This window comes from Rhamphochromis sp. 'chilingali' (assembly GCF_963969265.1).
Source record: "Rhamphochromis sp. 'chilingali' genome assembly, chromosome: 3".
In the NCBI taxonomy this organism is placed as follows: domain Eukaryota; kingdom Metazoa; phylum Chordata; class Actinopteri; order Cichliformes; family Cichlidae; genus Rhamphochromis; species Rhamphochromis sp. 'chilingali'.
Genome location: NC_137931.1, coordinates 26818690 through 26843241, shown reverse-complemented (window position 1 = coordinate 26843241; position 24552 = coordinate 26818690). Strand labels below are relative to the sequence as shown.

The window sequence follows — 24552 nt, the reverse complement described above, 5'->3', positions numbered from 1 at the left end:
TCCTGACATGCTGGCCCCGTCTTGGTGTGGACAAGCTGGTCTCAGACGTGCCAGCAGTGTGAAGTAGGCCTGTCAGGTTCTGCATCTGCTCTGTTTGGCTTGAGAGGAGGCGCTGGTGGTACTGACTTGGATCAGAGGTCTGATCACTGTTTATCTGGGTGTGAAAACCTGTTCTCTCCGTCCTGGGGTGCATTTGAGGACTGGGGCTGGAGACTGCTGGGGTTTGGGGGTAATGAGGACTTGGACCAGGAGTTGTGGGGCTACAGAAAGGCTGCGGAGCATTCAGGTAGCCATCCTGGAAAAACTGGGTGCTGGAGAAGTCTTCAGCCGGGTTGAGCTCTGTGGCACTCCACCCTCCCACAGAGAGCCTGTGGGGAGATGGATCAGCTTGATGGGCTCCTGCAGATATGGAGTCCAATGCGGCACACTGAAGTTGGGAAACGGTTGGCTCCAGGTGCCTCCAGCTGTCCTCACCTGGATTAGACGTGTCACTATGTGTGCACACACCACTGAAAAGAAGCGTTTGAGCATCGTAAGATCTATGTGTGTTCTCCAAGGAATCTTCATGTTGAGGTAAACCAGAACTGAACTGGTTCTGGTTCTGAAAATCCAGATGAGCTGAGGTTTGGTTCTGTTTTAGATCAGAAATAGAGAGAGGTTATTGATCAATCTGTGTTCAGGATGAGAGAAAATAGTTCCGTTTCTGTTTTCTTACCTGGTAGGAGAAACTGTTGCCATTAAGAAGGCAGGAAAGTTCAGAGTTGGATTCGCATTTGGCCCAGTTTGAATGATCCAAGTCTGGATCGGGATTCTGGCAGAAGAAGTTGTGCTGAGATGAGGAGAAGAGGTGAGGGGAGGATATCTGTGGCTGCAGTTCAGGATAAAGGGCGTGCTGAGTTGGGGAGAGGAGGTGAGGGGAGGTTATCAGTGGCTGTTGTTCAGGATGAGGGGATGTCACCTGAGCATGGGGTATAAGGTGGGGAGAGGTGACAGGAGGATAAGCAAACTGAGGGGAGGTCAGCTGGGGAGGAGGGAGGTGAGGGGATGGAGTCTGAGGGGAGTTTATCTGAGGCTGATGGAAGAAAGGGGAAGAGGATCCCTGCTGCTGGGGGAAGAGGTGAGGGGACGTAACCTGAAGATGAGGAAATCAATAAATGAGTAAATTGATGAGTAGAAGTTAGTAAGATGATTTTTTTAACAGTAATAATTATTATCTAAATAAGGAAAGAAAAAATAAAAATGATGACCTTGGCGTGTGGAGGATTTCCATGGTTCCTGAATGAGTGGGGGGAGGAGAGGGAAGGTGGGGTCTGGGAGGGGTGGTAGGTGATAGGAGGGGTAGATGATGAAGAATATGTCCAACAGTCAGACATGATGTCATGCGCATGCACACTTGTTTGACCTGAATGTGTGTGTGTTTCTGTGCATGATTGTGGTCAGTAGATGGTGCTTTATCTGGATGGCATCTTCATGAGAATCTGCAGTGATGCAATTGAAGCCTGGTTAGTGACACTCTGGGTTCTGTGCAGAGAATGAATGCAGATGTGTTCTTAGAAAAGATAAGGAAGAGGAAAATTTGCTTACTGTTTTGTGGAAAATCTCAAAAAACTCTATTAGCAAACTCTTTTGATGTCTATTTTTCTGTGAGTGTGTGTGGTCTTATTTTGAGAATATATAATAGAGGTTAAAAAAAAGATTTAATTCATTTCTTTTGCTTTTTTTTACATCTAGATTGTTGTTTATTAGTCACAATATCAATTGAAAACCTTTACTGTTACAGTAGATCTGAATCTGTCTTGATAGGGGTTGTCTGCTGAGTTTGAAATGCAGCTATACTAATGTTCAAAAGTTTTTGGTCAGAATGAAATGTTTCTGTCATTGAAATAAATTTTGAAGTCAAATAACATTAAGTTGAAGTGATAATGAATGATTAATGAGAGTTTGTGTAGGCACACAGACATACTAAAAACCAGATGTGGGGCAACATCTGGTTAGCCTTTATTTAACTGTAAAACAGTCACTGAAAACTGGGCAGTGTTTAGTTTAGTTCAAATTTAGACAAAGATTGATGTGTTTTTGGAGCCCTAATATAGCCTTGAATGTATGATTCCATCCCACAAAGCAAAAACATCAGGAGCAACAACTCAACAACTTTTAAACGTGAGAAGGCATTTCCTCTTTACACTAAAAAGATATCAAGAAAAGAGAAAGGTCTGCCCTTCCATCCATCTTCTTCTTAGTAATAAAGCCTTTCCACACAGTCCAATGCAGTCCTCCTGTATTGCAGGTGGTCCTGGCTTACAGTTCCTGATAACTGGCTGACATGGAAGGAAGGAAGTTTATTTCTGATAAATTCTATTTTAAGTAAAGCACTCTTTGCCATATACCTAGAGCCAGTTTCTGGTATATGGGGTCTCATCCGGGATATTCAAACCAGTTGGTAAGGTTAGAGCTTTTGAACTTGCCAGTGGTCAACTTAGCTTGCATTTGCTGAAGCCTAAACTCATTTTAATTGTTTTTCTTGAGCGCCAAGATTGTGAGGAGTTTCACACAAGATGTTGTTGTCTTTGGATGATGACTTAAACTTGTTTTGTACCTTTGATGTTAGAACACAACATTAGTTCTCTATTTGTTTGTTTGTTTGTTTCTCTATTAGTTTGGATAAGCAATGCTAAGACCTTGCAAGATTAAAGTGGTTGAACTCTATAGGACCCATCAGGATAGTTTTTTACTTTAGCAGAGCAGAAAACATGGCTAGTTGAATCATTGGCTAAGTGCCCACCACAAGTATCCATGTAGGGGTTGAGATTTGTTGTGCCTTCACCTTTGCAACTTGTAGACTGTGGCTTATTTGTGTTACTTTACACCACTAACCCACGCAAGCAGACAAATCTTTTAACATTGCAACACCTCCACAAATTCCAACAAGAAAGTCCCCAGTTCATCAACAGATTCAAAGCCCTTGTAGCTGCAAGACATCATTTTCTAAGAGTCTTTACAACAACCTGAAAATGCCCACATAATATGACCACCTTGATTGAAATTTGGTTCAAATCAGATGTACTAAACACAGCCCAATTTCCAATTACTTTTGGGCTGCACAAATGCTACCTAAATTTGGCCCTGAAAACATCATCAGTAGAGGTCCAGTGCTTGGTGGGTATGTACACCCATTTAGATACTCCATGAACTCATTCATCTCTCCCAGACTGGATCTAATAATTTTTTCTGGGTGATATTCTGAGGACCTCAGAAAAAAATGTGACAACTTTGTTTTCCAGCACAAGCCTGATTTTATAGACGTGTATGAAAAATTAGTCTACAGCTCACTTGGTCTCTGAGCTTAGTGAACACTTTTCCAATGAGTTTATATGTCAGTCTTACTTTCAAGTCCACTCCATCAAGTCTTCTTTTCAGTATAATCAAACTTTAAGCTTACTTTGGAAATTATGGTCCAATTAGAATTGCATGTTTCAAGTGAAAATCCTTATTTCTAACTTCTTTGTTGTTATGGTATAGGGCACGTGTTGAGCATTTTAGCTGTTGCCGTCATCAGGTCACACTATAGCTTCCTAATTTTAACAAATATAGCTCTTGTTAAGAAATGCTGCCTCTTCAATGGCTGAAACCCTGTACGAAAAGAAAGTTAGCAGTCAGAAATAACTGTGTTTAAGCACTGTTAGTGTGCGTAGAAAGGCTCTGCTGACCTATACTGTGCAATGGAAGATTCAACTAAACTCAAAGTAGACCTGTCATTACTAAGTAGACCACACGGTGCCTATATGACTAAGTGTGAATGTGTGATAACACTTCTAAGAATTCACACCCAGAGATGATTAAAATTCATCCTTTCTTAAAGTGACACCTCCAAGTTTTACATGAAGGTCAACACCAACATTGTATTTCATTCTTTTTCTTCTGTTTTCACATCTGGATTTTAGGTTTTTTTTTAATGTTTTGTTTTTTCAGAAAAGATAATGAAGCCTTTTAAAACATGTACATTTTTATATAGAGACAGAGAGTTTCCACCTTAACTGTAAACCTATGCATCATTTAGAGCGAAAACGTCTATGCTGAAAAGGTTAATGTGACAGATGCACAACAGTAAATATTACAAACGAACAAACGGAAAGTAAAAATCAAGAAGAATGACAGCAAACATTTTGTTTGAAATGCAAAAATGAGCGCTCACCTGAAACATCATCCACTCAGACTGACTGACTCTGACCGTGTGTGTGTGTATGTGTGTGTCAGGATGTGGTCACACTCTCTTCCTCTCTTTGGTCGATTCTTCATACTCTGCGCTTCTTCCTCATGATTACGAGTTTAGAGGCCCGAGGAGACCAACGCGTTCAAAGAAGGAAATGTAAGACACAAAAACTATCAAATGAGAATCTTAAAGAGCGCAAAATATGTGAATAAATGAAGATTTTTCAATCTTAATGCTGACTGAATCGATGTGGTTAACAACTTTATTCTATTACAATAAAGTGGGTAAAATAATTTTATAATCTCAGCAGATGTTGCTGCAGATGTTCGAAACACTTTGTTTTTTGGCGGCTTTGTTGACCATGTTGGTGCTTCCTGAAACGTCTGAGTCCAGATTAAAGAAAGACAGTAAAACTGCACAGATTATTCTAATCTGAAGTTTACTTTGAGAATAATCAAGCACTCAGAACATTTATATTTATATTTTTGCATATGCAATTTTTGTTAATAATGGCATTTAAAAAAAAATATATACACGTATATATAGTTCTGTGTTATAAAACAAGACCTCAGTTGTCTGTATTCTACTATCTACGTCTGTGTTAATTAGAGTTAAAGCACATAAAGTACATTTTAATTCGGGAAAATGAAGATAATAAATAAACAGAATACTAAACTTTCGGTGGAACTGTTGTCAGCTATGTTGCAGTGCAGCACGGCCGCTTTCTCAGTGAAGGACTGAGTTCAAGTCAAGTCTCAGGAAAGGCGGAAATACATAAATCTGAACGCTTTGTATTTCCAAAATAAAAGCAGTTATTCAGCTTCTTTCTGTCAGCAATTTTTAAGTGATAGAACATCACGTATAAACACATTTATAAAAGTTTTTTTTTTTAAAGAAATTAGATTTAGATTTCGTAACTATATTAGTTTCCTTGCTACCCTTTTGACAGTTTGTGGCAAGGCTTTTTTTTTTTCGCAGTAGGATGCAAAGTCCTTTGTCTTAGTTTTTTGTTACGTGATAAAAGTCAGTCAGATCAAAACTTTCATTTCATAAATGCATTAGTTACATTCAAGTTAGTATTTTCTCTTAATAAAATGTTAAACAGACATAAGTGGAATTTGTGTTCAATTCATGTCTAAACCTGTTAGACCTAATTTTGCTTAATATCTGAGTGTTCCTTAGTTTTACTCTGCGTTTTGTTCTCATTTAGTCGACTAAGAAATTAGTTGCCAGGAACTTCCCTAATATTAAATTATGGAGGACATGCAAATTCATAACCAGTTAAATGAATTATTTTGTGATTGTGTTTTTTTCCTTGTTGTCACAGATATTTAAATTTGTAATTATTGTTTTAAGTTATATATTTATTTATTCAGTTATTTATTTACTATTATTATATATCAATTATGTATTTTTAATTAGTTTTTGTTATGATTATTCATATTGTTTGTTGTTTATTTCGTTGTTCTTGTTGTTTAAGGATAAAACCAAATATATACTGTGACAATAAAATAAGGTGTATAAAAATCTGTGTAAGGCTTTGCGTAGTTTTACTTTGAAAGTTCGAAGCGGAAGTTGGTTGCAGTTCGTGTCCGTACCAGGAGCTCATCTCCGGTCCGGGTCTGCGGAGACCAGCATCCGCTTTCAATCCCGGTAAGCACGGTCTGTGAGTGGCTGTTTGTGCACGTGAAATGACTTACAGCTGCAGCTCGCGTTTTAAAAACAGCGCGAGGAGTTAGTGGTAAGCTAACAGCTACAGGACGTTCGAAGCAGGGGTCTGTGTCGTCAGACGTTACGTTGTACGTCGTGAACGTGGTGCAGTTTAAAAAACAATGATACAAAGTGTCTGTTTATGTTGCTGCTTCTGGTCCTTTATGGTTTTTGTCATTAAAATAACTTTGTTTCCAAATTTAAAAGGAAATGTCTCAAAGTTATTAAAGAAAAAGGTTTAAGAGCTCCATTTCTGCCAAATGACAAGGTTCAAACAGTTAATCAATTACCAGAAATATATTTCATATTCCTTTTCTGAGTAAAATATAAAAAATATTGAGATATTAGTGAAATGTTACAGATGATAGCTATTTTAAGCTAAGTGAGTTTTCCATCAGTTTTTTTATTTTTTGTCCTTCCACCTGAAACGTTGACAATAATATCTATGATGGAAAAAGTGCACACACAAAAAGACAAAAATTCATTTCCTGTTGCTTTTATTTTGACATTTTAGATGTTCCTGACCTCCTGACATGAAGTGATGTCAGAAAGCACAATGATGTCACAGATCAAAAGGACGTTTTCTCTTTTAAACCAGCGAGCCTGCTCCAGATCCAGCTCCAGCTTCTTCACAGACTCTGACAGTGCAGGATTGGTCCTCCAGTCTCACTCCACCAATGTGTACCAGAATCTGGCTCTGGAGGACTGGATTGACGCCAACGTAGAACTGCAGGGGCGTGGCATCTTTCTGCTATGGAGGAATCGGCCCGCCGTTGTCATCGGGCGCCACCAGAACCCTTGGACCGAGTGCAACCTGCCGGTCATGAGGAGAGCGGGCATCCCTCTGGCTCGCAGGCGGAGCGGCGGTGGGACGGTCTTCCATGACCTGGGCAACCTCAACCTGACCTTTTTCACTTCCAAGAAGGCGTACGATCGGCAGAGGAACCTGAAGGTGGTCACAGACACACTGAGGCGCCTCCGGCCCGGACTGGACGTCCAGGCCACCGACAGGTTTGACATCTTACTAAACGGACGATACAAGATCTCAGGTACGAGGCTAGAGGGAGTGAATCAAAGCACAAGAAAGCAAAAAAGGGAAGAAGATTAATTAATTACAGTAGAAATAAAAGACATACAGACTAATTAATGATAAATGATTTTGAAACCCCTGGTCTACTGTAATCAACACTTCATTGGCAGCACCCAATGGTGGTGGTTATTACAGTGTAGAGAGCTGGAGGGTCTAAAGTCTTCATGTTTGCCTGATGAGCAATAAATAAAGATTATTGACGCAACTGTATTCCTTCATATTTTTTTATATCTGTTTTTAAATGTTGTTTTAATATATTTTTCTTTATCTGCTCTCAGACTATTAAACACACCGACTCTGCAGCTGGATTAATAAAAACTAAAAGTAGATGTTTCCATGTTTCTGATTGGTCACATGCTGCTAGCTCTTCCTCTTTCATAGCAAATTCAGAATCCAGAATTGTTACTGTGTTTGTTACTGTTCATGTTTGTTGCCTATTCTCTGTTTATTTTTGTGTAGCTTTGATGTTTACATTCATGTTTCTGATTTTTATTTTTTTTTATTTGTTATTTTGTTTACTTTCAGGCACCGCATCCAGACTGAGCAGGAAGTCGTCGTACCATCACTGCACACTGCTTCACTCTGCCGATCGCTCCGCCCTCTCCTCTGTGCTCCGCCCTTCCTGCCCCGGCATCCAAAGCAATGCCACTCCCAGCGTCCCCTCGCCTGTTGCCAACCTCCTAGACCATGCCCCCTCCCTGCAATGGGAGGAGCTCCTGGGTGCTCTGGTGCAGCAGTATAACACAGGTACGGTCTTCCTGCACCCCAAAGGATACGCTCTGTCTGTATTCAAACGTTTCTGCTTTATTTATTTTTGTCTTGTTTCAGAGTTTGGCCTGCACTCTGCGTTGACCGTCATAGACCCAACTAACGAGTCCATGTTTCCTGGTGTCGGTGAGATGGAGATGGAGCTGCGGAGCTGGGACTGGACATTTGGGAAGACGCCTAAGTTCACCATGGAGACGCAGCTGGAGCTGACGAATGAGCAGCCGCCCGCTCGCTGCTCTGCTCGCTTGCAAATGGAGGTGAAGAACGGGCAAATCGAGAGCTGCCACTTGGACGTCCCTGTGGAGTGGGTCCCCGTGCGGCTAAGCAGCGAGCTAAGCAGTGTGCTGATTGGAGAGAGGTTCTGTCCACATCGAGCCGCCGCTGCCTTCAGCGCACTGCTACGCTCAGAGAGCGGGGCAACGCACACACGACTGCACCGCCTGTGTGATGCCATGCTCACTGTGATGGGCTGAGACGAGGCAAATATGAAACACAAGTGAGAGGCTGCAGGCCACATTACAGCCGGTTAAAACCTTAGAAATGGAGGAGATGTCTGTATGTCTGATGGGCAGATCATCTGAGCCAAAAAACTAATCAATTAATAAAGGAAATGATCGTCACAGCTGAGAGGTTTTCCTGGAACAGACATTTACGGACATCTGAGTTTTCATTTTTTACCCTCTTGAGTGAACAGAGCTGCTTTTTCACTTCATTTGAAATGCTTGAAAGGAGCTGCTGTAATTTAGTCACAGCTGTGAAAACTGTTCATGAAAATTCACACAGGTTATTATTTTCTATATTTTATTTGGTAAAATACAAAAACAACTACAACAAAAATACAAAAACTCATATGTTATTATCGCCTTCATTTTTCTCATCAGCTAATGCTTTTTTCTTTATAAATGCATAAAACTACATTTGAAAAGGTTTTCATACAGCAAAACAAGATCTAAAAGAGGCCTAAACATTTAACTTTAACATAACTTTAGTATTTAACATCTAAATATTTAGACGAAAACACAATTGTTTTAGGAAATTCACAAAAACAATAAATCAAACAGTTTTTAAGCACACAAATCAAAACATACAGGTAAAAATGAATTTACTGTAACCTTCTCCGTTAACTTTAATTATTTTATTATTATTATTTTATTAAGCATGTACTGTAAAATAACACCTAACTCTCCCGATAAATGTGCCAGCACTGTTATCGTATATATTCATTTTCTTAAATAAATATTTAAATGCAAGTTGATGTGTATACTGTCGGGTAAAAATCAGCCTAAAACACCATATCATTACATGTATTTGAACCAATATCAATTCAAGCACAAAAATATGATCAGACTTTCAAAATAAATGTCTGTGGGACAAAGTTAATAATGATGAAAAGCATGTGGCTGAAGGAAACGAATGCATCATCAATAATACAGTTTTATTGTAAGTCGTCAGACCGAAGGCGTACAACGCATGCGCAAAAGTACCGATTCAGCCACGCGTGCTGACCAATCACTGGAGGGGAATATAACAGGAGGTGTCACTCTGACAATTTCTCCGTGAACAGACGGTCACGTGATATCATTATTTAGGAGAGAAGCAGGTATTAAATAAAATAATAAGATAAGCAATAGAAACTGATAATAGCGTAATTAAATCTTTGTTGTATGGAGAGGAATGGCATTTATACATCACTTTTATTCGCCACTTTAAGTATTTAGACGTTTTGACATTTTCCAACTTTGATAGTAAAAGTTAATTAAATCATTAACTGTGGAAAATAAACCCAAACTCTTGTGGAAATGTGTCACTAGGGTGACCATATTTTGATTTCCAAAAAAGAGGACACTTGGCCCAGACATGGAGAACTTACTGTTTGCTTAAAGAAAACTTTAACATATTTAAACGATGCCTTCTCTGTGCGGTTAATAAAAGGTGAAATAAAAAATGTCATATAAGCTTTTACAAGTCAACAAGTGCAAAAAGAGGACGGTTGGTCACCCTAGGATGTATGGCATTAGAGGTGGAGGAGCGGAGTGGCCCCTCCTCGCGGTCAATAGGAGATCTTTGCCCGCTGTGAGTCGTCGTGTGCGTCGGCCAACACAGAGCAAAGTAAGCGGAGACCTGAAGCTTCAAGATGGGGAAGAAACAGAAGAAATCCGGAGAGGACAGGTAGGGAGCGCACCGGCTACCGATAAACATCACTGGTCCGCACTGACACCGAGCCCCATCGGGGCTCTCCCGGCCCGTGAACACCCCCAGACTGGCCCGTTTTCCCGCTGCTTACACTGTTAGCTTAATGGCTAGCCATGCTAGCGGATGCTAACCACGAGTCTGTGAGGGAGTGAGGCAGCGAAGCTTTAAACAGCCTGAATGTGGCTTAAGGAGAATTACAGAACAGCAGGCGGGCTGACACGGGCGAATCCGGGTTACCCTAGGCCTGGGTGGGCCTCCCGCCGCCAGCTGCGGGGCTCACGGGAGCCACATGTGTCCGCGTTAGCCGCCTCAGAGCCGGCTGCTCTAAGAGGCGGCCTGCAGTTGCTGTAACGGAGACACATCACCTGTGAGCAAAGACCTGCTCGATGACGCAAGCCTGGCTGAATCACCTGAGCCGCTGCGGTCACGGCTATCCCCAGGTACAGCACAGATGTGCTGCTGTTGCTCCTTTATTGACGAGTAAACTCTAAAACGTGATTATAGTAAATATAAACAGAGCAGGCAGGTACAGACACGCCACAGTCTGGGAGCGATCACCTGCTTGTGAAAGGAAAGTTTAATCGGGTTTTGGTACGCTGATGAACCCGATCACCTAATCTTTCATTTATAATCAATACTAATAATGCACTAATAATAGTCGAGAGGCTTCAAACTAGTTTTAACCCTCCATGGACACCGTTGCACGAGAAACGCTCTGATCAGATTAAACGGCTCAGGGAGGGAAACTCACACTAATTAGCTGAAATAAACATTTAACTCAAATATAGATATAACGGGAGTGATGATGAAAACACTGACGTCACAGATGGAGCATGAAACTCCTGCCAGATGTTGGGTTTTAATATTATTGTTTTCTGTGTTAAAGCGTATTGAGGTAGTAATGCCGCTTCTAGCAAAAACTTATATTAAATTCATTTGTAGTTTCTTGTCTGCTGATTTTTACTGTCTGTCTGTGTTTTTGAACTTCTCCTTACACCTTTGCAGGTTTTATGTTTGTTTGTTTCGTTTTATTTGTTTGTGTTTCGTCTTTGTTTATGACTCTTTACTCGCTATTTGTGCACGTTACCATTATTTTTTTTATACTTCATTTTTTCTAGTTTTTCCTTAAAGTTTCTCGTCATAACTTTTTCCATTTTTCTTCATTCTTGAGGAGGTTTTTTTTTTCTTTATTTTAAACTTTGCATTTAACGTTTGGTTCCTTTGTAATTTTTGTTTTACCTTTTTGTGCATCTGTGCATCTTTTTCTGCACACTTAGTCTCTTTATGAACTCTCTTCTAAGGTTTTCCCTCACAACATATTAACAGTCTGTGTGCAGCTTTTTGAGGCCTACTCAGTAATCCAAATGTGCCTCCAGCTCACTTTGTAGATGAATTTAAACTTTGAAAGTTTGATCTAAAATGCCAGAAAATCTCAGATGTAATTGATAAATCAGCGGTTTGCTGTTGCCATACTTCATCTTCAGTTTCACAGAGCAGATTAGATGTCTTCCTTTGTGAGTCTGAAGCCAGATGATATTTGATCTACAGTGACTTGAGGGAACGCAATCCGTGGTTACAGCACTGCTGTCGCTCTGTGCTCGCTGTGCCTCAGAGGGCTGATGGGAAATGAAAGGAAATGAGGAGTCAGCAGCTCTTCACATTCACATTCTTCTGACACAAAGAGAAACACAGTCTAACTCGGTCTCCTCTCGCAGCCCGTGTTCTCAGTGTCTGACCAGGTTTTAGTCGGGTGTCACTCTCGTGCTCTGACCGTTTTTCAAATCTGTGCTCAGTGCCAAAGATGACATCGACGCTCTGGCGGCGGAGATCGAAGGAGCCGGAGCTTCCAAAGAGCCAAAGGGAAAGAAGAAGAAGAAAGCAGGGAAGAAAGATGACTTTGAGTGAGACATTCTTCCTGATCGTTTTTATTTTAATCAAGCTTACTGCTTTGAAATTTCCTAAAACAGTTCTTTCCTCCTCTTCCAGTGAGGATGACATCATGAAGGAGCTCGAGGAGTTATCGCTCGAGAGCACAGGAGGAAAGGGGAAGGTAAACGCATCCGAGGGGCACTTCAGCTAAAAAATGCTTTTTCAGTCAGAGAGATTGAAGATTTGTTCTGATACAAAGAATCTCTCTCTGTGCAGAAAACAGACATCACAGAAGAAGTAGAGAGTTTCGAGCCCCCTAAACCGGAGAAGAAGAAGACCAGAAAAGGAAAGAAGGGCGGAGCCAGCCCCGAGGATGAGGAGGGTGATGATGCTGAAGGTCATGTTGATGGAGAAAGGAATGGAGAACAAAAGGAGAAGAAGAAGGTGAAATAATGAACATAAACGTCATATCATAGAAATAAGAGCACAGACTCTTTAGAAAGTGTCTAAATTTCTATTCTTTGCTCCTCCAGGCCCCACCTCCTACTCCTGCTTCAGAATCTGACGATGACAGCAGCTCACAGTCTCGCCTGAAGACCAAAGGAGGAAAGAAAGGAGGCAAAAAACCTTCAGTGTCCGACGAGGAGGAGGACCAGGACAAAGGTATGAGGAAAGGAGAAGAAGGAGGCAGCGTTGGAAAGGATGACTCCGAAGATGATGAGGAGTTCACCTCCAGGAGAGACAAGAAGAAGAAGAAAGGGAAGCCTTTGAAGGCCGAGAGCGAAGACGAGGAGGAGCAGCAGGAGGACGATGGCACCTTCAAAATCAAGACGGCTGCACAGAAGAAAGCAGAGAAGAAGGAGAGGGAGAGGAAAAAGAAAGAGGAGGAGAGGATGAAGCAGAAGAAGCAGAAGGAGAAGGAGGGCAGCGTGGAGCCAAAGAAAGAGCCAGAGAAGAAGACTGAGTCCGCGCCTCCACAAAATGCGCCTCCTGCAGCAGTGTTGGAAGAACAGGAAGGGGCAGAGCCAGCAGCAGAGGGTAAGTTATTATCAGGAAAAACAAGAAATCGTGTGATGCCATTCAGTGTGACGGGTTTCTTCTCCTTCTGCAGAGGAGCCGGAGGGCGACAAAAAGAAGAAAGACAAGAAGAAGAAGAAAGGAGAGAAAGACAAGGATGAAGACAAGAAGAAGAAGGGACCTAGCAAGGCCACAGTGAAGGCCATGCAGGAGGCCCTGGCCAAGATGAAGGAGGTGGGGCATTGTGGGAGACGTAGTCATGGAGATCATGATGGGATGGGTGCTTGATATCTGAAAATGATTAAACTGTTTTTGCAGGAGGAGGAGCGAGCCAAGAAAGAGGAGGAGGAGCGGCAGAGGAGGCTGGAGGAGCTGGAGAAGGAGAGGCAGGAAAAGGTAAAACACAAAGCTCCACCACCTCCTTCTTGTTCTTCTTCACTTTTGTCTTTCCTGTCGTCTCATCGCGAATCGCTGTGGCATCGGTTTTGCTGCCCTTGTAGGAGCGCCTGGAGCAGGAGCGCAAGGAGAAGAAGAAGCAGAAGGAGAAGGAGAGGAAGGAGCGCCTGAAGAAGGAGGGGAAGCTGCTGACGAAGGCCCAGAAGGAAGCTCGAGCTCGTGCTGAGGCCACGCTCATGTTGCTGCAGGCTCAGGGTGGGTGCTATGAGCAGAAGTATAATGCAGTCATTCCAGTACAGTCAGCTCTGTACAGCTAATATGATTCTGTGTGTGCAGGTGTTGATGTGCCATCCAGAGACAAAGAGGTGCAAAAGAAGAAACCTGTTTATGGAGACAAGAGGAGGAAGAAGCCTGCCACCCAGACTCCTGAAGGTACAACGCTGCTGCTCGCACCAGCCGAGAGACGCTACAGTCCTCCTGCTGGTCATATAATAAAAATAATTTTGTCATTCCCCTTCCCAGAAACATCAGAAGTGACCTCGCCGACTTCAGAGACTCCAGAGCCAGTTGCAATGGAAACAGAGGCTGAGGCACCGCCTGCAGAACCAGGTAAGAGCTGCAGGTGTGAAGTGGAGGTATCAGGGTGGTGTTTTATTGCGCTGAACAGAAGTTAACTTGTTTCTGTTCTGTCTCTGTGTTTAGAGGTGAAGCCAGAAGCTGCTGTGGATAACTGGGAGGCCATTGCCAGTGACGAGGAGAAAGGTGAGAGCCTTGGTCACCTGAAATGATTAGATTCTTTCCTCTGTTTTCACATCTAATAAAGAAGGGGAGAAAAACACTGCAGGGAAAAAAAGACAGTTTCACCTCCAGTCAGAGGGTCGGTGGTTCGATTCCCAGCCTTTTGAGTTAAAATGTCCGTGGTAGGATATACTGAAGTCCAAAAAGCAGCTGTAGCATGTGTGACTGTTGGCTTTGAGGGAACTAAATTCTTTATATGTTGCTTTTATTTCATGAATAAAAAGAAAGGAAAATGGGGCTCAGCAGGACACGACGAGAAGCAGGTACTGAAACTGTGCTGTGCAGGCAAATGCTTGTTTTAGTACCCGAAAGACATGGCTTAGATTTGTGCTTGTTTTAGTACCAACTAGGCATGTCACATATGTGTTTCTTAAACATCAAAGTAGGTCTAAGCTTGGTGTGTGTTAGGTGTGCCCTTTTGGTATCACAAAGCATGTGCAAGCTGTTTTATAGTATGGGTTAGGCATGTGTGATGTTTTTCAGTAGCAAAAATGGTCGTACTAAAACAGGCTCTTTTGGTAGAGACTTAGTATCCCCCCTTTTTGTGTGTGTGTGTGTTGTTTTTTTGGGTTTTTTTGGAAAGGCTAGACTAATTGTGTGTTTTTTCCTACTTATGGCTAGACTAAGCCTGAGGTGCTTTGGTATTGAATAGACTTGGAGAGAATCGTGTATACTTTTATCAGCACTTACTGATTGAGGTGTTTCTGTTTGGTACTGACCAGACTTAGACAAGTTCTTTCTGCTCATTACCAACTAACCGAGGCAAGTACTGTTGTTTGGTACTGATTAAACTAAGGATGTACTTTCATTGGCACAGACTAGCCTTCTTTATTTTTTTGTTTGTTTTTAGGTACTGACTAGACTGAGAGTTCTTTTATTTTTATGCACTAGGCTTGTTGGACTTAAGACTTTCAATATTAAAAACATACAGTGGGGCAAAAAAGTATTTAGTCAGCCACCGATTGTGCAAGTTCCCCCACTTAAAATGATGACAGAGGTCAGTAATTTGCACCAGAGGTACACTTCAACTGTGAGAGACAGAATGTGAAAATAAAATCCATGAATCCACATGGTAGGATTTGTAAAGAATTTATTTGTAAATCAGGGTGGAAAATAAGTATTTGGTCACCTCAAACAAGGAAAATCTCTGGCTCTCACAGACCTGTAACGTCTTCTGTAAGAAGCTTTTCTGTCCCCCACTCGTTACCTGTATGAATGGCACCTGTTTGAACTCATCATCTGTATAAAAGACACCTGTCCACAGCCTCAAACAGTCAGACTCCAAACTCCGCCATGGCCAAGACCAAAGAGCTTTCGAAGGACACCAGGAAAAGTTTTGTAGACCTGCACCAGACTGGGAAGAGTGAATCTACAATAGGCAAGCAGCTTGGTGTGAAAAAATCAACTGTGGGAGCAATCATCAGAAAATGGAAGACATACAAGACCACTGATAATCTCCCTCGATCTGGGGCTCCACGCAAGATCTCATCCCGTGGGGTCAAAATGATCATGAGAACGGTGAGCAAAGATCCCAGAACCACACGGGGGGACCTGGTGAATGACCTGCAGAGAGCTGGGACCAAAGTAACAAAGGTCACCATCAGTAACACACTACAACGGCAGGGAATCAAATCCCGCAGTGCCAGACGTGTTCCGCTGCTGAAGCCAGTGCATGTCCAGGCCCGTCTGAAGTTTGCCAGAGAGCACATGGATGATACAGCAGAGGATTGGGAGAATGTCATGTGGTCAGATGAAACCAAAGTAGAACTTCTTGGTATAAACTCAACTCGTCGTGTTTGGAGGAAGAAGAATACTGAGTTGCATCCCAAGAACACCATACCTACTGTGAAGCATGGGGGTGGAAACATCATGCTATGGGGCTGTTTTTCTGCCAAGGGGACAGGACGACTGATCCGTGTTAAGGACAGAATGAATGGGGCCATGTATCGTGAGATTTTGAGCCAAAACCTCCTTCCATCAGTGAGAACTTTGAAGATGAAACGAGGCTGGGTCTTCCAACATGACAATGATCCAAAACACACCGCCCGGGCAACAAAGGAGTGGCTCCGTAAGAAGCATTTGAAAGTCCTGGAGTGGCCTAGCCAGTCTCCAGACCTCAACCCCATAGAAAATCTGTGGCGGGAGTTGAAAGTCCGTGTTGCTCGGCGACAGCCCCAAAACATCACTGCTCTCGAGAAGATCTGCATGGAGGAATGGGCCAAAATACCAGCTACTGTGTGTGCAAACCTGGTAAAGACCTATAGTAAACGTTTGACCTCTGTTATTGCCAACAAAGGTTATGTTACAAAGTATTGAGTTGTATTTTTGTTACTGACCAAATACTTATTTTCCACCCTGATTTACGAATAAATTCTTTACTAATCCTACCATGTGGATTCATGGATTTTTTTTTTTTCACATTCTGACTCTCACAGTTGAAGTGTACCTCTGGTGCAAATTACTGACCTCTGTCATCATTTTAGGTGGGGGAACTTGCACAATCGGTGGCTGACTAAATACTTTTTTGCCCCACTGTATGGGCAAGGCCTGTGTTGTTGTTTTTTTTGGGGGGGGCGTTTGCTGGCATTGACTAGTCACGTGATGGTAGAGCTCGGTCTGTTTCACTATGACAACATTCATTTTAGACAAACATGTTAAATTTAAGACAAAACCGAACTGAAGCATTAAATGTTATAGCAGTAGAATTAAAACTTCCATCTGTCACCTTTCAGAGCTGAAAAAAGTCCACATTGAGGTGAAGGAGGACATTGCTGCTCCTCAGCCTGCTGCTAGTGAGGATGAAGAGGAGGAGGAAGAAGAGGATGAGGATGATGATGACGAGGAGGAAGATGAAGACGATGAGGACAGTGAGGAAGAAGCTGAAGTGGAGAAGCCAACGGTCGCAAGCCAGGGTAAGAGGAGGGCGCCGAGCGAGGATGAAAGCAGCGAGAGCGAGGACGATGATGGCAGGACGAAAGAGGAGCGACTGTACGACCGCGCCAAGAGGAGGATAGAGGTGAGAGACACTGCAAAATCAGGGGGAGTGACAGGATCTCTCTCTATACCCATCTCTGACTGACAGGTTCTGTTTGTCTCCTTAGAAACGCCGAGCGGAGAACATGAAGAACATCGACTTGGAAACGCTGAGGGCACCAGTGGTGTGTGTGCTCGGACACGTCGACACCGGCAAGACCAAGATCCTGGACAAGGTGACGTTTACTCTCTGCTTACAGAATTTTTACCAACTGTTACTGACGTTACAACGTTTACTTATTGTTGTTTGTTTTGTTGTTTGCATGCAGCTCCGACACACCCACGTTCAGGATGGCGAGGCCGGAGGAATCACTCAGCAGATCGGCGCCACAAACGTCCCGAAGGAGACCATCGAGGAGCAGACAAAGATGGCTAAAAACGTATGCCATCTCACTCTGAACGATGAATAAACTGTGTTTATGGTTACTGTGTATTAACCCCTGTGATGTTTGTGCAGTTCAACAAAGAAAGCATCAAAATCCCTGGCATGCTGATCATCGACACACCTGGACACGAGTCCTTTAGGTAACGCCCGTCTCTCCTGACTTGCCTGTCTCACTCACCTGATTCTGTCTGTCACTAACTGACCTCTCTCTCTGCAGTAACCTGAGGAACAGAGGCAGTTCACTGTGCGACATCGCCATCCTGGTGGTGGACATCATGCACGGCTTGGAGCCTCAGACGCTGGAGTCCATCAACCTGCTGAAGGAGAAGAAGTGCCCCTTCATCGTTGCCCTCAACAAGGTCTGCCAGCTCCTCGACATCAGCCTCACCTTTTTCTTCTTCTCTTGCAAATTTTCTGAGATTGATTTTTTAAATTTTTTTTTTATTGCCGTTACCAGATCGACCGCCTCTACGACTGGAAGAAGAGTCCAGAAACCGATGTCGTGGCTACACTAAAGAAGCAGAAGAAGAACACAAAAGACGAGTTTGACGAAAGAGCCAAGGCCATCATTGTGGAGTTCGCACAACAGGTGTTGAGCATTACATCATCATTTATCAGCCAATCACAGCACAACAATGAGAAATACTTATTCATTATGGTCATTGTGCCATTTACTTCCATTCAATTTCAGATGATAACAGTCCAATAGCAAGTTTTTCTAATGTTTCATTAAAGAGCGTGAGTTAGACAAGAAAATACATAATGTACTTAGTATCTATTTTGTATTTATGTATATACTGTATGTAATATATACTCACTACTTAGAATATTATCCTACTTATAATTAAATATAATCAAAATGTTATTCAAATGGGTAAAACAAAAGATTTTTACTGTTTTTATTCAACAAAATAAGCTTCTCAGCAAGTTTTATTATATTATAAAGTCTCCCTAAAAAGTTCAGAAGCTGCATTATATAGTAATCTTTTTCACAGTCTGAAATAACATTTTGTAGTTTAGAGCATCCAGCATTGAGGCTTGAGGAACACCAAAGACGACATCAAGCTCAGTTTCCCTGAACTTTGTTTTCTGTGTGCTGTTTGTCCTCAGGGTCTTAACGCCGCCTTGTTTTATGAGAATAAGGACCCCCGTACATTTGTATCGTTGGTTCCTACGTCAGCCCACAGTGGTGATGGTATGGGGAACCTCATCGCCCTTCTGGTCGAGCTCACCCAAACAATGTTGGCCCGGCGGTTAGCGCACTGTGACGAGCTGCGAGCTCAGGTCATGGAGGTGAGTTCAATTTTATCTGTTGTCTCTACTTTTTCCATTCCTCCACCGTCCAGACACTAACTTCATGTGATCTTTGTGTGTTTAGGTAAAAGCGCTGCCTGGTATGGGAACAACGATAGATGTCATCCTGATTAACGGTCGTCTGCGGGAAGGAGAGACCATCATCGTACCAGGAGTGGAAGGGCCCATCGTCACGCAGATCAGGGGGTTGTTGCTGCCACCTCCACTGAAGGAACTCCGAGTGAAGGTAAACATGTCTAAAATTTTGTTAGAGCAGCTTTTAAACATGTATCTGGCTCAGATGTAGCGGGAAGATTTTTTACTATAATGGCTTTGAGTTAAATTACTCATGGTGTTTAAAGCAGTCAGTTCAACAAAAAGAGCTGCTTGTATCTGTTTCATGCAGCTTCCCTCACGTGTATATGAGGGAGGTGACTGTAGTTAATTATTTAGCAGATAACGATTTGTGTGACACTTTCCCAGACAAAGCGCTTTATATTAAAAGCATTAAAAAAGGAATTTAAGTAACACAGTCAACGTTTAAAAAATAAATAAATAAATAAAAACTGGGGAAAAATGTCGGCTTTAGAAAAGATGTGTGGTTCGACTGGGTCATTTTTATGAAGGGCCTGCTTTGTCCTTATTTGATTTATTCCTCAGATTTAGGACTTTTTATTTTTATTTCTTTGTTTTCATTGACCAGTACAAACCATGAATAGAATGTGGATTCCTTTGATATATGATGATGGGGCTCCCCCTGCTGGCACATTATACATTTGTTTCTCCGCATTTGTTCAGTCTTTGTGTGATTATTTTTCATATTTGATATAAAACTAAACGCACAAAAAATTGTTTGGCGTTCGTAAAAGATTTTTCTTTAAAACTAAAAACAAAAACTTAACGCTGATTTAAAAACGTTATCCTGTACAGACTAATCCTAAATAAAATTGCCCACAATAATAGTTGTTATATTTTCCTCTAAATCTAAAAGATTGAGGAATGAGAAGACTTTACTTTGAATTTTCTAAAATGATGCTTTTAAAGTGAGTTATATGGTGAGTTTTACTAATGGGGTCACATTAACTCATGCAAAATGCACACTTTTGTTATGAAATGGTTTTTAATGACTGCATACACACACGTCATATGTCAGATTAGGTCACACAGTCTTTGCCTTTACTGCAGAAGACCAACTATACACACTGTTGTTGTTTTTCCAAGTGCATCAAATCCCTCTCATTGAAGGCTTGTTCATCTAAGTCAGCCTGCGGCCTTTTCCTGTCAGAAATAAGACTGTGCTGTAAATTTCCAGCAGAGCTTTGTTTATTCTCTCACATTGAGAGTTTTAATCACTTTTAATTATTTATTTAAACAAAAAATGAAAGAGAAGAAAGAAAAACAAGAGCGGCCGAAGCTCGAGGATTTCATTATGGAGCTCTAACTTCTTGTACATATGCATTGTTTTTCAGCATAAACATGTGTTTTTGACATTTGTCTAAAAAAAAAAAAAAAGACAAGTCAAGTATGTTCTGCAATCCAAAAAACCATCCTGGTTTTAATTGTTTTTACACTTCATTGTTCTTATTAATGTTTTTAAGCACTCAGGTTTACCAAACTCAGCATGAGGGACTATGTGTGAAGAAACAAGATCAAGCTTTAGTGGTGGTGAATGATGGAGAAGTGCACTTTATCATTAGACATGAATTCACTTCTACTCATAGGCTACGTCCACACCAGCCCGGATAGATTTGAAAACGGCGTTTTTATCTGAAAAAGCGTTTTCAGTTGTTTTCACAGAGTTGTGCGTCCACATTGAAACGCCCGAACACGCTTACGTTCCTGTACTGCGCATGCGTGAAGCGCAAGAAGATTCGACCTGCCTCATTTCTGTCTGCCGTTTCTTTACTTTCCGGTTCTTTGAAACGTTGCAGCAGAATGTTGAGTTTTTTAAATGGACTAACAATGAGGTGGAGTTGTTGCTGCGAGTAACACAAAAGTACAAAGTTGCAAAAGCGAGTGAGAGTTAAAGAATTTGAAGAAAAGCCATCTGGAGCATGTACAGACTGATATTAATCTTTAATAGGGCTGTCAAGATTCAGAGCAAACAAAACAACTGCTGTATAATGCCCTCCGCTATCTTAGCGTAATTGGTCACATGACTAAAATGTGTCATCATTTTCGAAAAGGCTCCGGGTTCGCTGTCCACACTGCGACGCCAAAACGGCGTTTTCAAATGTTCCGCTTTGGAGAGCATTTTCAAAATATTTGAAAACGCCGTGTGGACGGGAGGACAAAACTGAGAAGAAAAGATGCATTTTCATGGCCATAGTCTCTGCTTTTTGGACTTCATAAATGTGGTTGACGTGTTGATTGGTTGTCGTGTGCAGAACCAGTACGAGAAGCACAAGGAAGTGTCGACGGCTCAGGGAGTGAAGATTCTGGGGAAAGACTTGGAGAAGACGTTGGCCGGGCTCCCCCTGCTGGTGGCTCACAAGGATGACGAGATCCCCGTCCTAAGGGTAACAGTGCTTTTCCCTTTAGTCCAAGTTAAACTCCAAGACTAGGACTGAACTGGTCCTGTAAGACTCCCGGTTTGCTTACACGTGCTGGTTTTCAGGATGAACTGGTGCGAGAGCTTAAGCAGACTCTGAGCTCCATCAAACTGGAGGAGAAAGGTGTTTACGTCCAGGCATCGACGCTGGGATCGCTGGAGGCTCTGCTCGAGTTCCTGCGGACATCCAAAGTCCCTGTAAGTACCTGACAGTACAGCTGAGAGCTCTTATTTTGAAAATCTACAGGAAGTAGAAACTAACAGTCCTTGACCTTTGAACTCTGTGTGTGTGTCCCTGCAGTACGCTGGCATTAACATTGGCCCAGTTCATAAGAAGGATGTGATGAAGGCGTCAACCATGTTGGAGCACGACCCGCAGTACGTCACAGTATAAACACACACTCAGCCAAAATGAACACAAGTTAGTTAGTGCAGAAACACTGTAGAATCTGCACCCACAAATATCTGGCTAATTTTAATTTAAAAATATTTGGGACAACTATTAAAATATTTTATGATCCAAAAAAAAAAAAATCTGAATACATTTCACAGACATCCTTGTATCTCTGTTGAAATTAGTACTGGTGGAGCACTGGTGTAGAACCTGTAGATGTGACAGAGTTTTGGGGGGTTGGTGTTGGCAGGTACGCTGTGATCCTGGCCTTCGATGTGAAGGTGGAGCGGGAGAGTCAGGAGATGGCTGACAGTCTGGGAGTTCGCATCTTCTCTGCTGAAATCATCTACCACCTATTTGATGCTTTCACCAAGTACAGAGAAGACTACAAGAAGGCCAAACAGGATGAGTTTAGGTAAGAAAAGCTCACGTTTGTGTTAATTGTTCAGATTTCTTTGGGTGTTTTTGACTTTTTATTGACTGGAATAACAAGCAACATACTATAACATAGTGAAAAACTCTAATTAAATAGTTGATGGAGTCCAAAAGGCTTTTATTTGTCCATTGCAGCTAATAAGCCTTTTTTGTATATATGCAAATATATGATGGTGTCCTTTCACAGAATAACTTCTGTTTAACTAACCCTGTGTTTTGTTATGTGTTTTTAATGATCTATAATACATTTGTAGATGATTCTATTTGTTATTATTGGTTGTAAAAGTCAGTTTATATGCAGATGATGCTCTTGATTTATTTTCACATTCTTCCAGCGTGCCGCTGAAAATGGAGCAGATCAGTGTGATAATTAGGCTTCAGTAACAATGTGACTGTGATCGATTAATTTAACTTATGGGTTGTTCGAAGGTTAATGTGTTTTTTATCTGTGTCATCAGGCATGTTGCCGTGTTCCCAGTGAAGCTGCGAGTTCTTCCTCAGTTCATCTTTAACTCCCGAGATCCCATCGTGATGGGGGTCACAGTGGAGGCTGGAGTCCTGAAACAGGGAACGCCCCTCTGCGTCCCCAGCAAAGCGGTAAGACCCGCTTACAGTCTCTGTGGATGTTTGTGTGAATTATAAAATGAACTGTAAACTAACCCTTTGTGTTCACATGTCAGTTTGTGGACATCGGTGTGGTCACCAGCATCGAGATAAATCACAAGCCCGTTGACAGTGCGAAGAAGGGCCAGGAGATCTGCATCAAGATTGAGCCAATCCCAGGAGAGTCGCCAAAGATGTACGGGCGCCATTTTGAAGCCACAGACATCATCGTCAGCAAGGTGAGGACACGCCCTTAAAGGAGGAACAGAAGAACGTTAGACGAGAGGCTTCACAAAAATCACAATTACCGTGAACACTGCTGTTCACTCCGCCGCTAAAAGGTCGATTTCAGTCAGTGTCCAGGTAGCAGTGTTAGGAAGAGGAGACAGAAAAGCAAGGAAGAAATAACGAGCCTAAATAGAGGCTAAATAAGGGGAAAGAAGGAGAGGAAGGGTAAGAATATCTTCGTGTCTTTCGAGTTAGTCAGGCCAAGAATTTCATGTAGTCTTTCTGTTTTCTGTACAACAAAAGCAGAGACGTCCAGACAGTGAAATAAAACCTGGTGCTGTTTTTCAACTGTGTTTAAACTAGTTTTACGTTGTGTTCACTTTAATTTCTGTTTGGTTTTACTGTCAAAAAATGGTTGTAGCAGCAGGCAAACTTAAATGTGGGCTCAGAGCTTTTAGAGCAAAGAATGAAAGGCTGTTTCTGGTTATTTTAACAACCTCTTTGTTTTTGTTTCAGATCACACGGGCGTCCATCGACGCTCTGAAGAACTGGTTCAGAGACGAGATGCAGAAATCTGATTGGCAGTTGATCATGGAGCTGAAGAAGACCTTTGAGATCATCTGAGGGACCTGAACTACAAAGACACACACTCGCTCTTCCTCCATTAGACGACAAGGCAGCGGCAGCGACCAACGGAGGAACAAAGAGAAAAAATTGAAAAGAGAAAAAAAAAGCAGATAAAAGACGTGACAGTGTTTTTCTGTGAGAAACGAACAGTTTTTTCCACTGTTGTAAACAGTGATAGTTTAGACATAATACACACACACACGCACACACACACACAGTATTCCAACGTGCCTGTTCTTCAGCATCAACGTTTTTGGTTTTTTTTCCTTCTTGTTGTCTGCTCTGATATGTGGCTGCTGCTTCGTACCCAGGCTCCGCCCCTTCTTACCCAGACTGAGGCTCACGAGCTTAATGAGGCTGATGTGCCACCTGAACAGGTGCATTGTGGGATTGTGCTGTGCAGCGCCAGGCCTCAAAAGGGAAACAGTTTTTCTGTTTCTTCTTTCAGCATCAGTGAGGACGGCGCCGACTTTACAGACATTGAAGAGTTGACTTTCTCTTTGCTGTCCTGCTCGGCGGCCATGTTGGGAGGCCAGGGTGGCGTGGGATGATGGGGTGAATGACAGATTTTAAACTGTTTTTGCTGCAACTGCTGATGTAATAAATTCCCATGATTCTGACGAAACATGCAGAGTTTTCGGTTCATGTGTGCCACAAACACTAAAGATACAAATCTGTCTATATGGAAGTCTGCTGATGCCAAAATAAAGTAATTAAAAATAATTATTAGAATTAAAAATACTGTTGTTTTCCTTTCAAAATGATGCTGTATTGTTTGCAGAACATTCTTAATATAAGTGTACAAGTTTGATACGTGGGACTTTTCTGATCGTATATTCTAACTAATGGTTAAAAAGTTGCATGAAGGCTGGTGTACATCCTACTTCAGTGGTCTTTATCTTGGAGTGGACGCTTAATTAGTACCAGTGGTGTCGGAACTAACTCAGTGCTA

The 24552-nt window shown here is 42.1% G+C and overlaps 2 protein-coding genes across 4 annotated transcripts; both read left to right on the top strand.

The window, feature by feature from the left end:
• The first annotated feature begins 5783 nt into the window (after nucleotides 1-5783).
• lipt1 (lipoyltransferase 1) lies at nucleotides 5784-8426 on the top strand. 3 transcript variants are annotated; one of them, XM_080876984.1, is made up of 4 exons: nucleotides 5784-5863; nucleotides 6435-6969; nucleotides 7536-7757; nucleotides 7839-8426. In XM_080876984.1, the coding sequence occupies exons 2-4, from the start codon at nucleotides 6462-6464 to the stop codon at nucleotides 8249-8251; spliced, it is 1143 nt and encodes a 380-aa protein (XP_080733110.1). In that variant the 5' UTR covers nucleotides 5784-5863; nucleotides 6435-6461; the 3' UTR covers nucleotides 8252-8426. The 3 variants fall into 3 exon arrangements, with proteins under 3 accessions (XP_080733110.1, XP_080733109.1, XP_080733111.1); XM_080876983.1 differs by having other exon boundaries at nucleotides 5820-5951; XM_080876985.1 differs by lacking the exon at nucleotides 5784-5863 and adding an exon at nucleotides 5871-6009.
• Nucleotides 8427-9800: 1374 nt separating this feature from the next.
• Nucleotides 9801-24339, top strand: eif5b (eukaryotic translation initiation factor 5B). Its single transcript, XM_080876942.1, has 26 exons — nucleotides 9801-9947; nucleotides 11765-11872; nucleotides 11958-12021; nucleotides 12117-12284; nucleotides 12374-12878; nucleotides 12952-13091; nucleotides 13176-13253; nucleotides 13358-13508; nucleotides 13590-13685; nucleotides 13776-13862; nucleotides 13956-14015; nucleotides 16784-17067; nucleotides 17153-17260; nucleotides 17354-17464; nucleotides 17542-17609; nucleotides 17687-17828; nucleotides 17927-18058; nucleotides 18580-18762; nucleotides 18848-19009; nucleotides 21150-21281; nucleotides 21380-21511; nucleotides 21615-21691; nucleotides 21958-22122; nucleotides 22601-22739; nucleotides 22823-22984; nucleotides 23490-24339. Exons 1-26 carry the CDS (start codon nucleotides 9913-9915, stop codon nucleotides 23595-23597), a joined length of 3597 nt encoding a protein of 1198 aa, XP_080733068.1. The 5' UTR covers nucleotides 9801-9912; the 3' UTR covers nucleotides 23598-24339.
• Nucleotides 24340-24552: the final 213 nt, after the last annotated feature.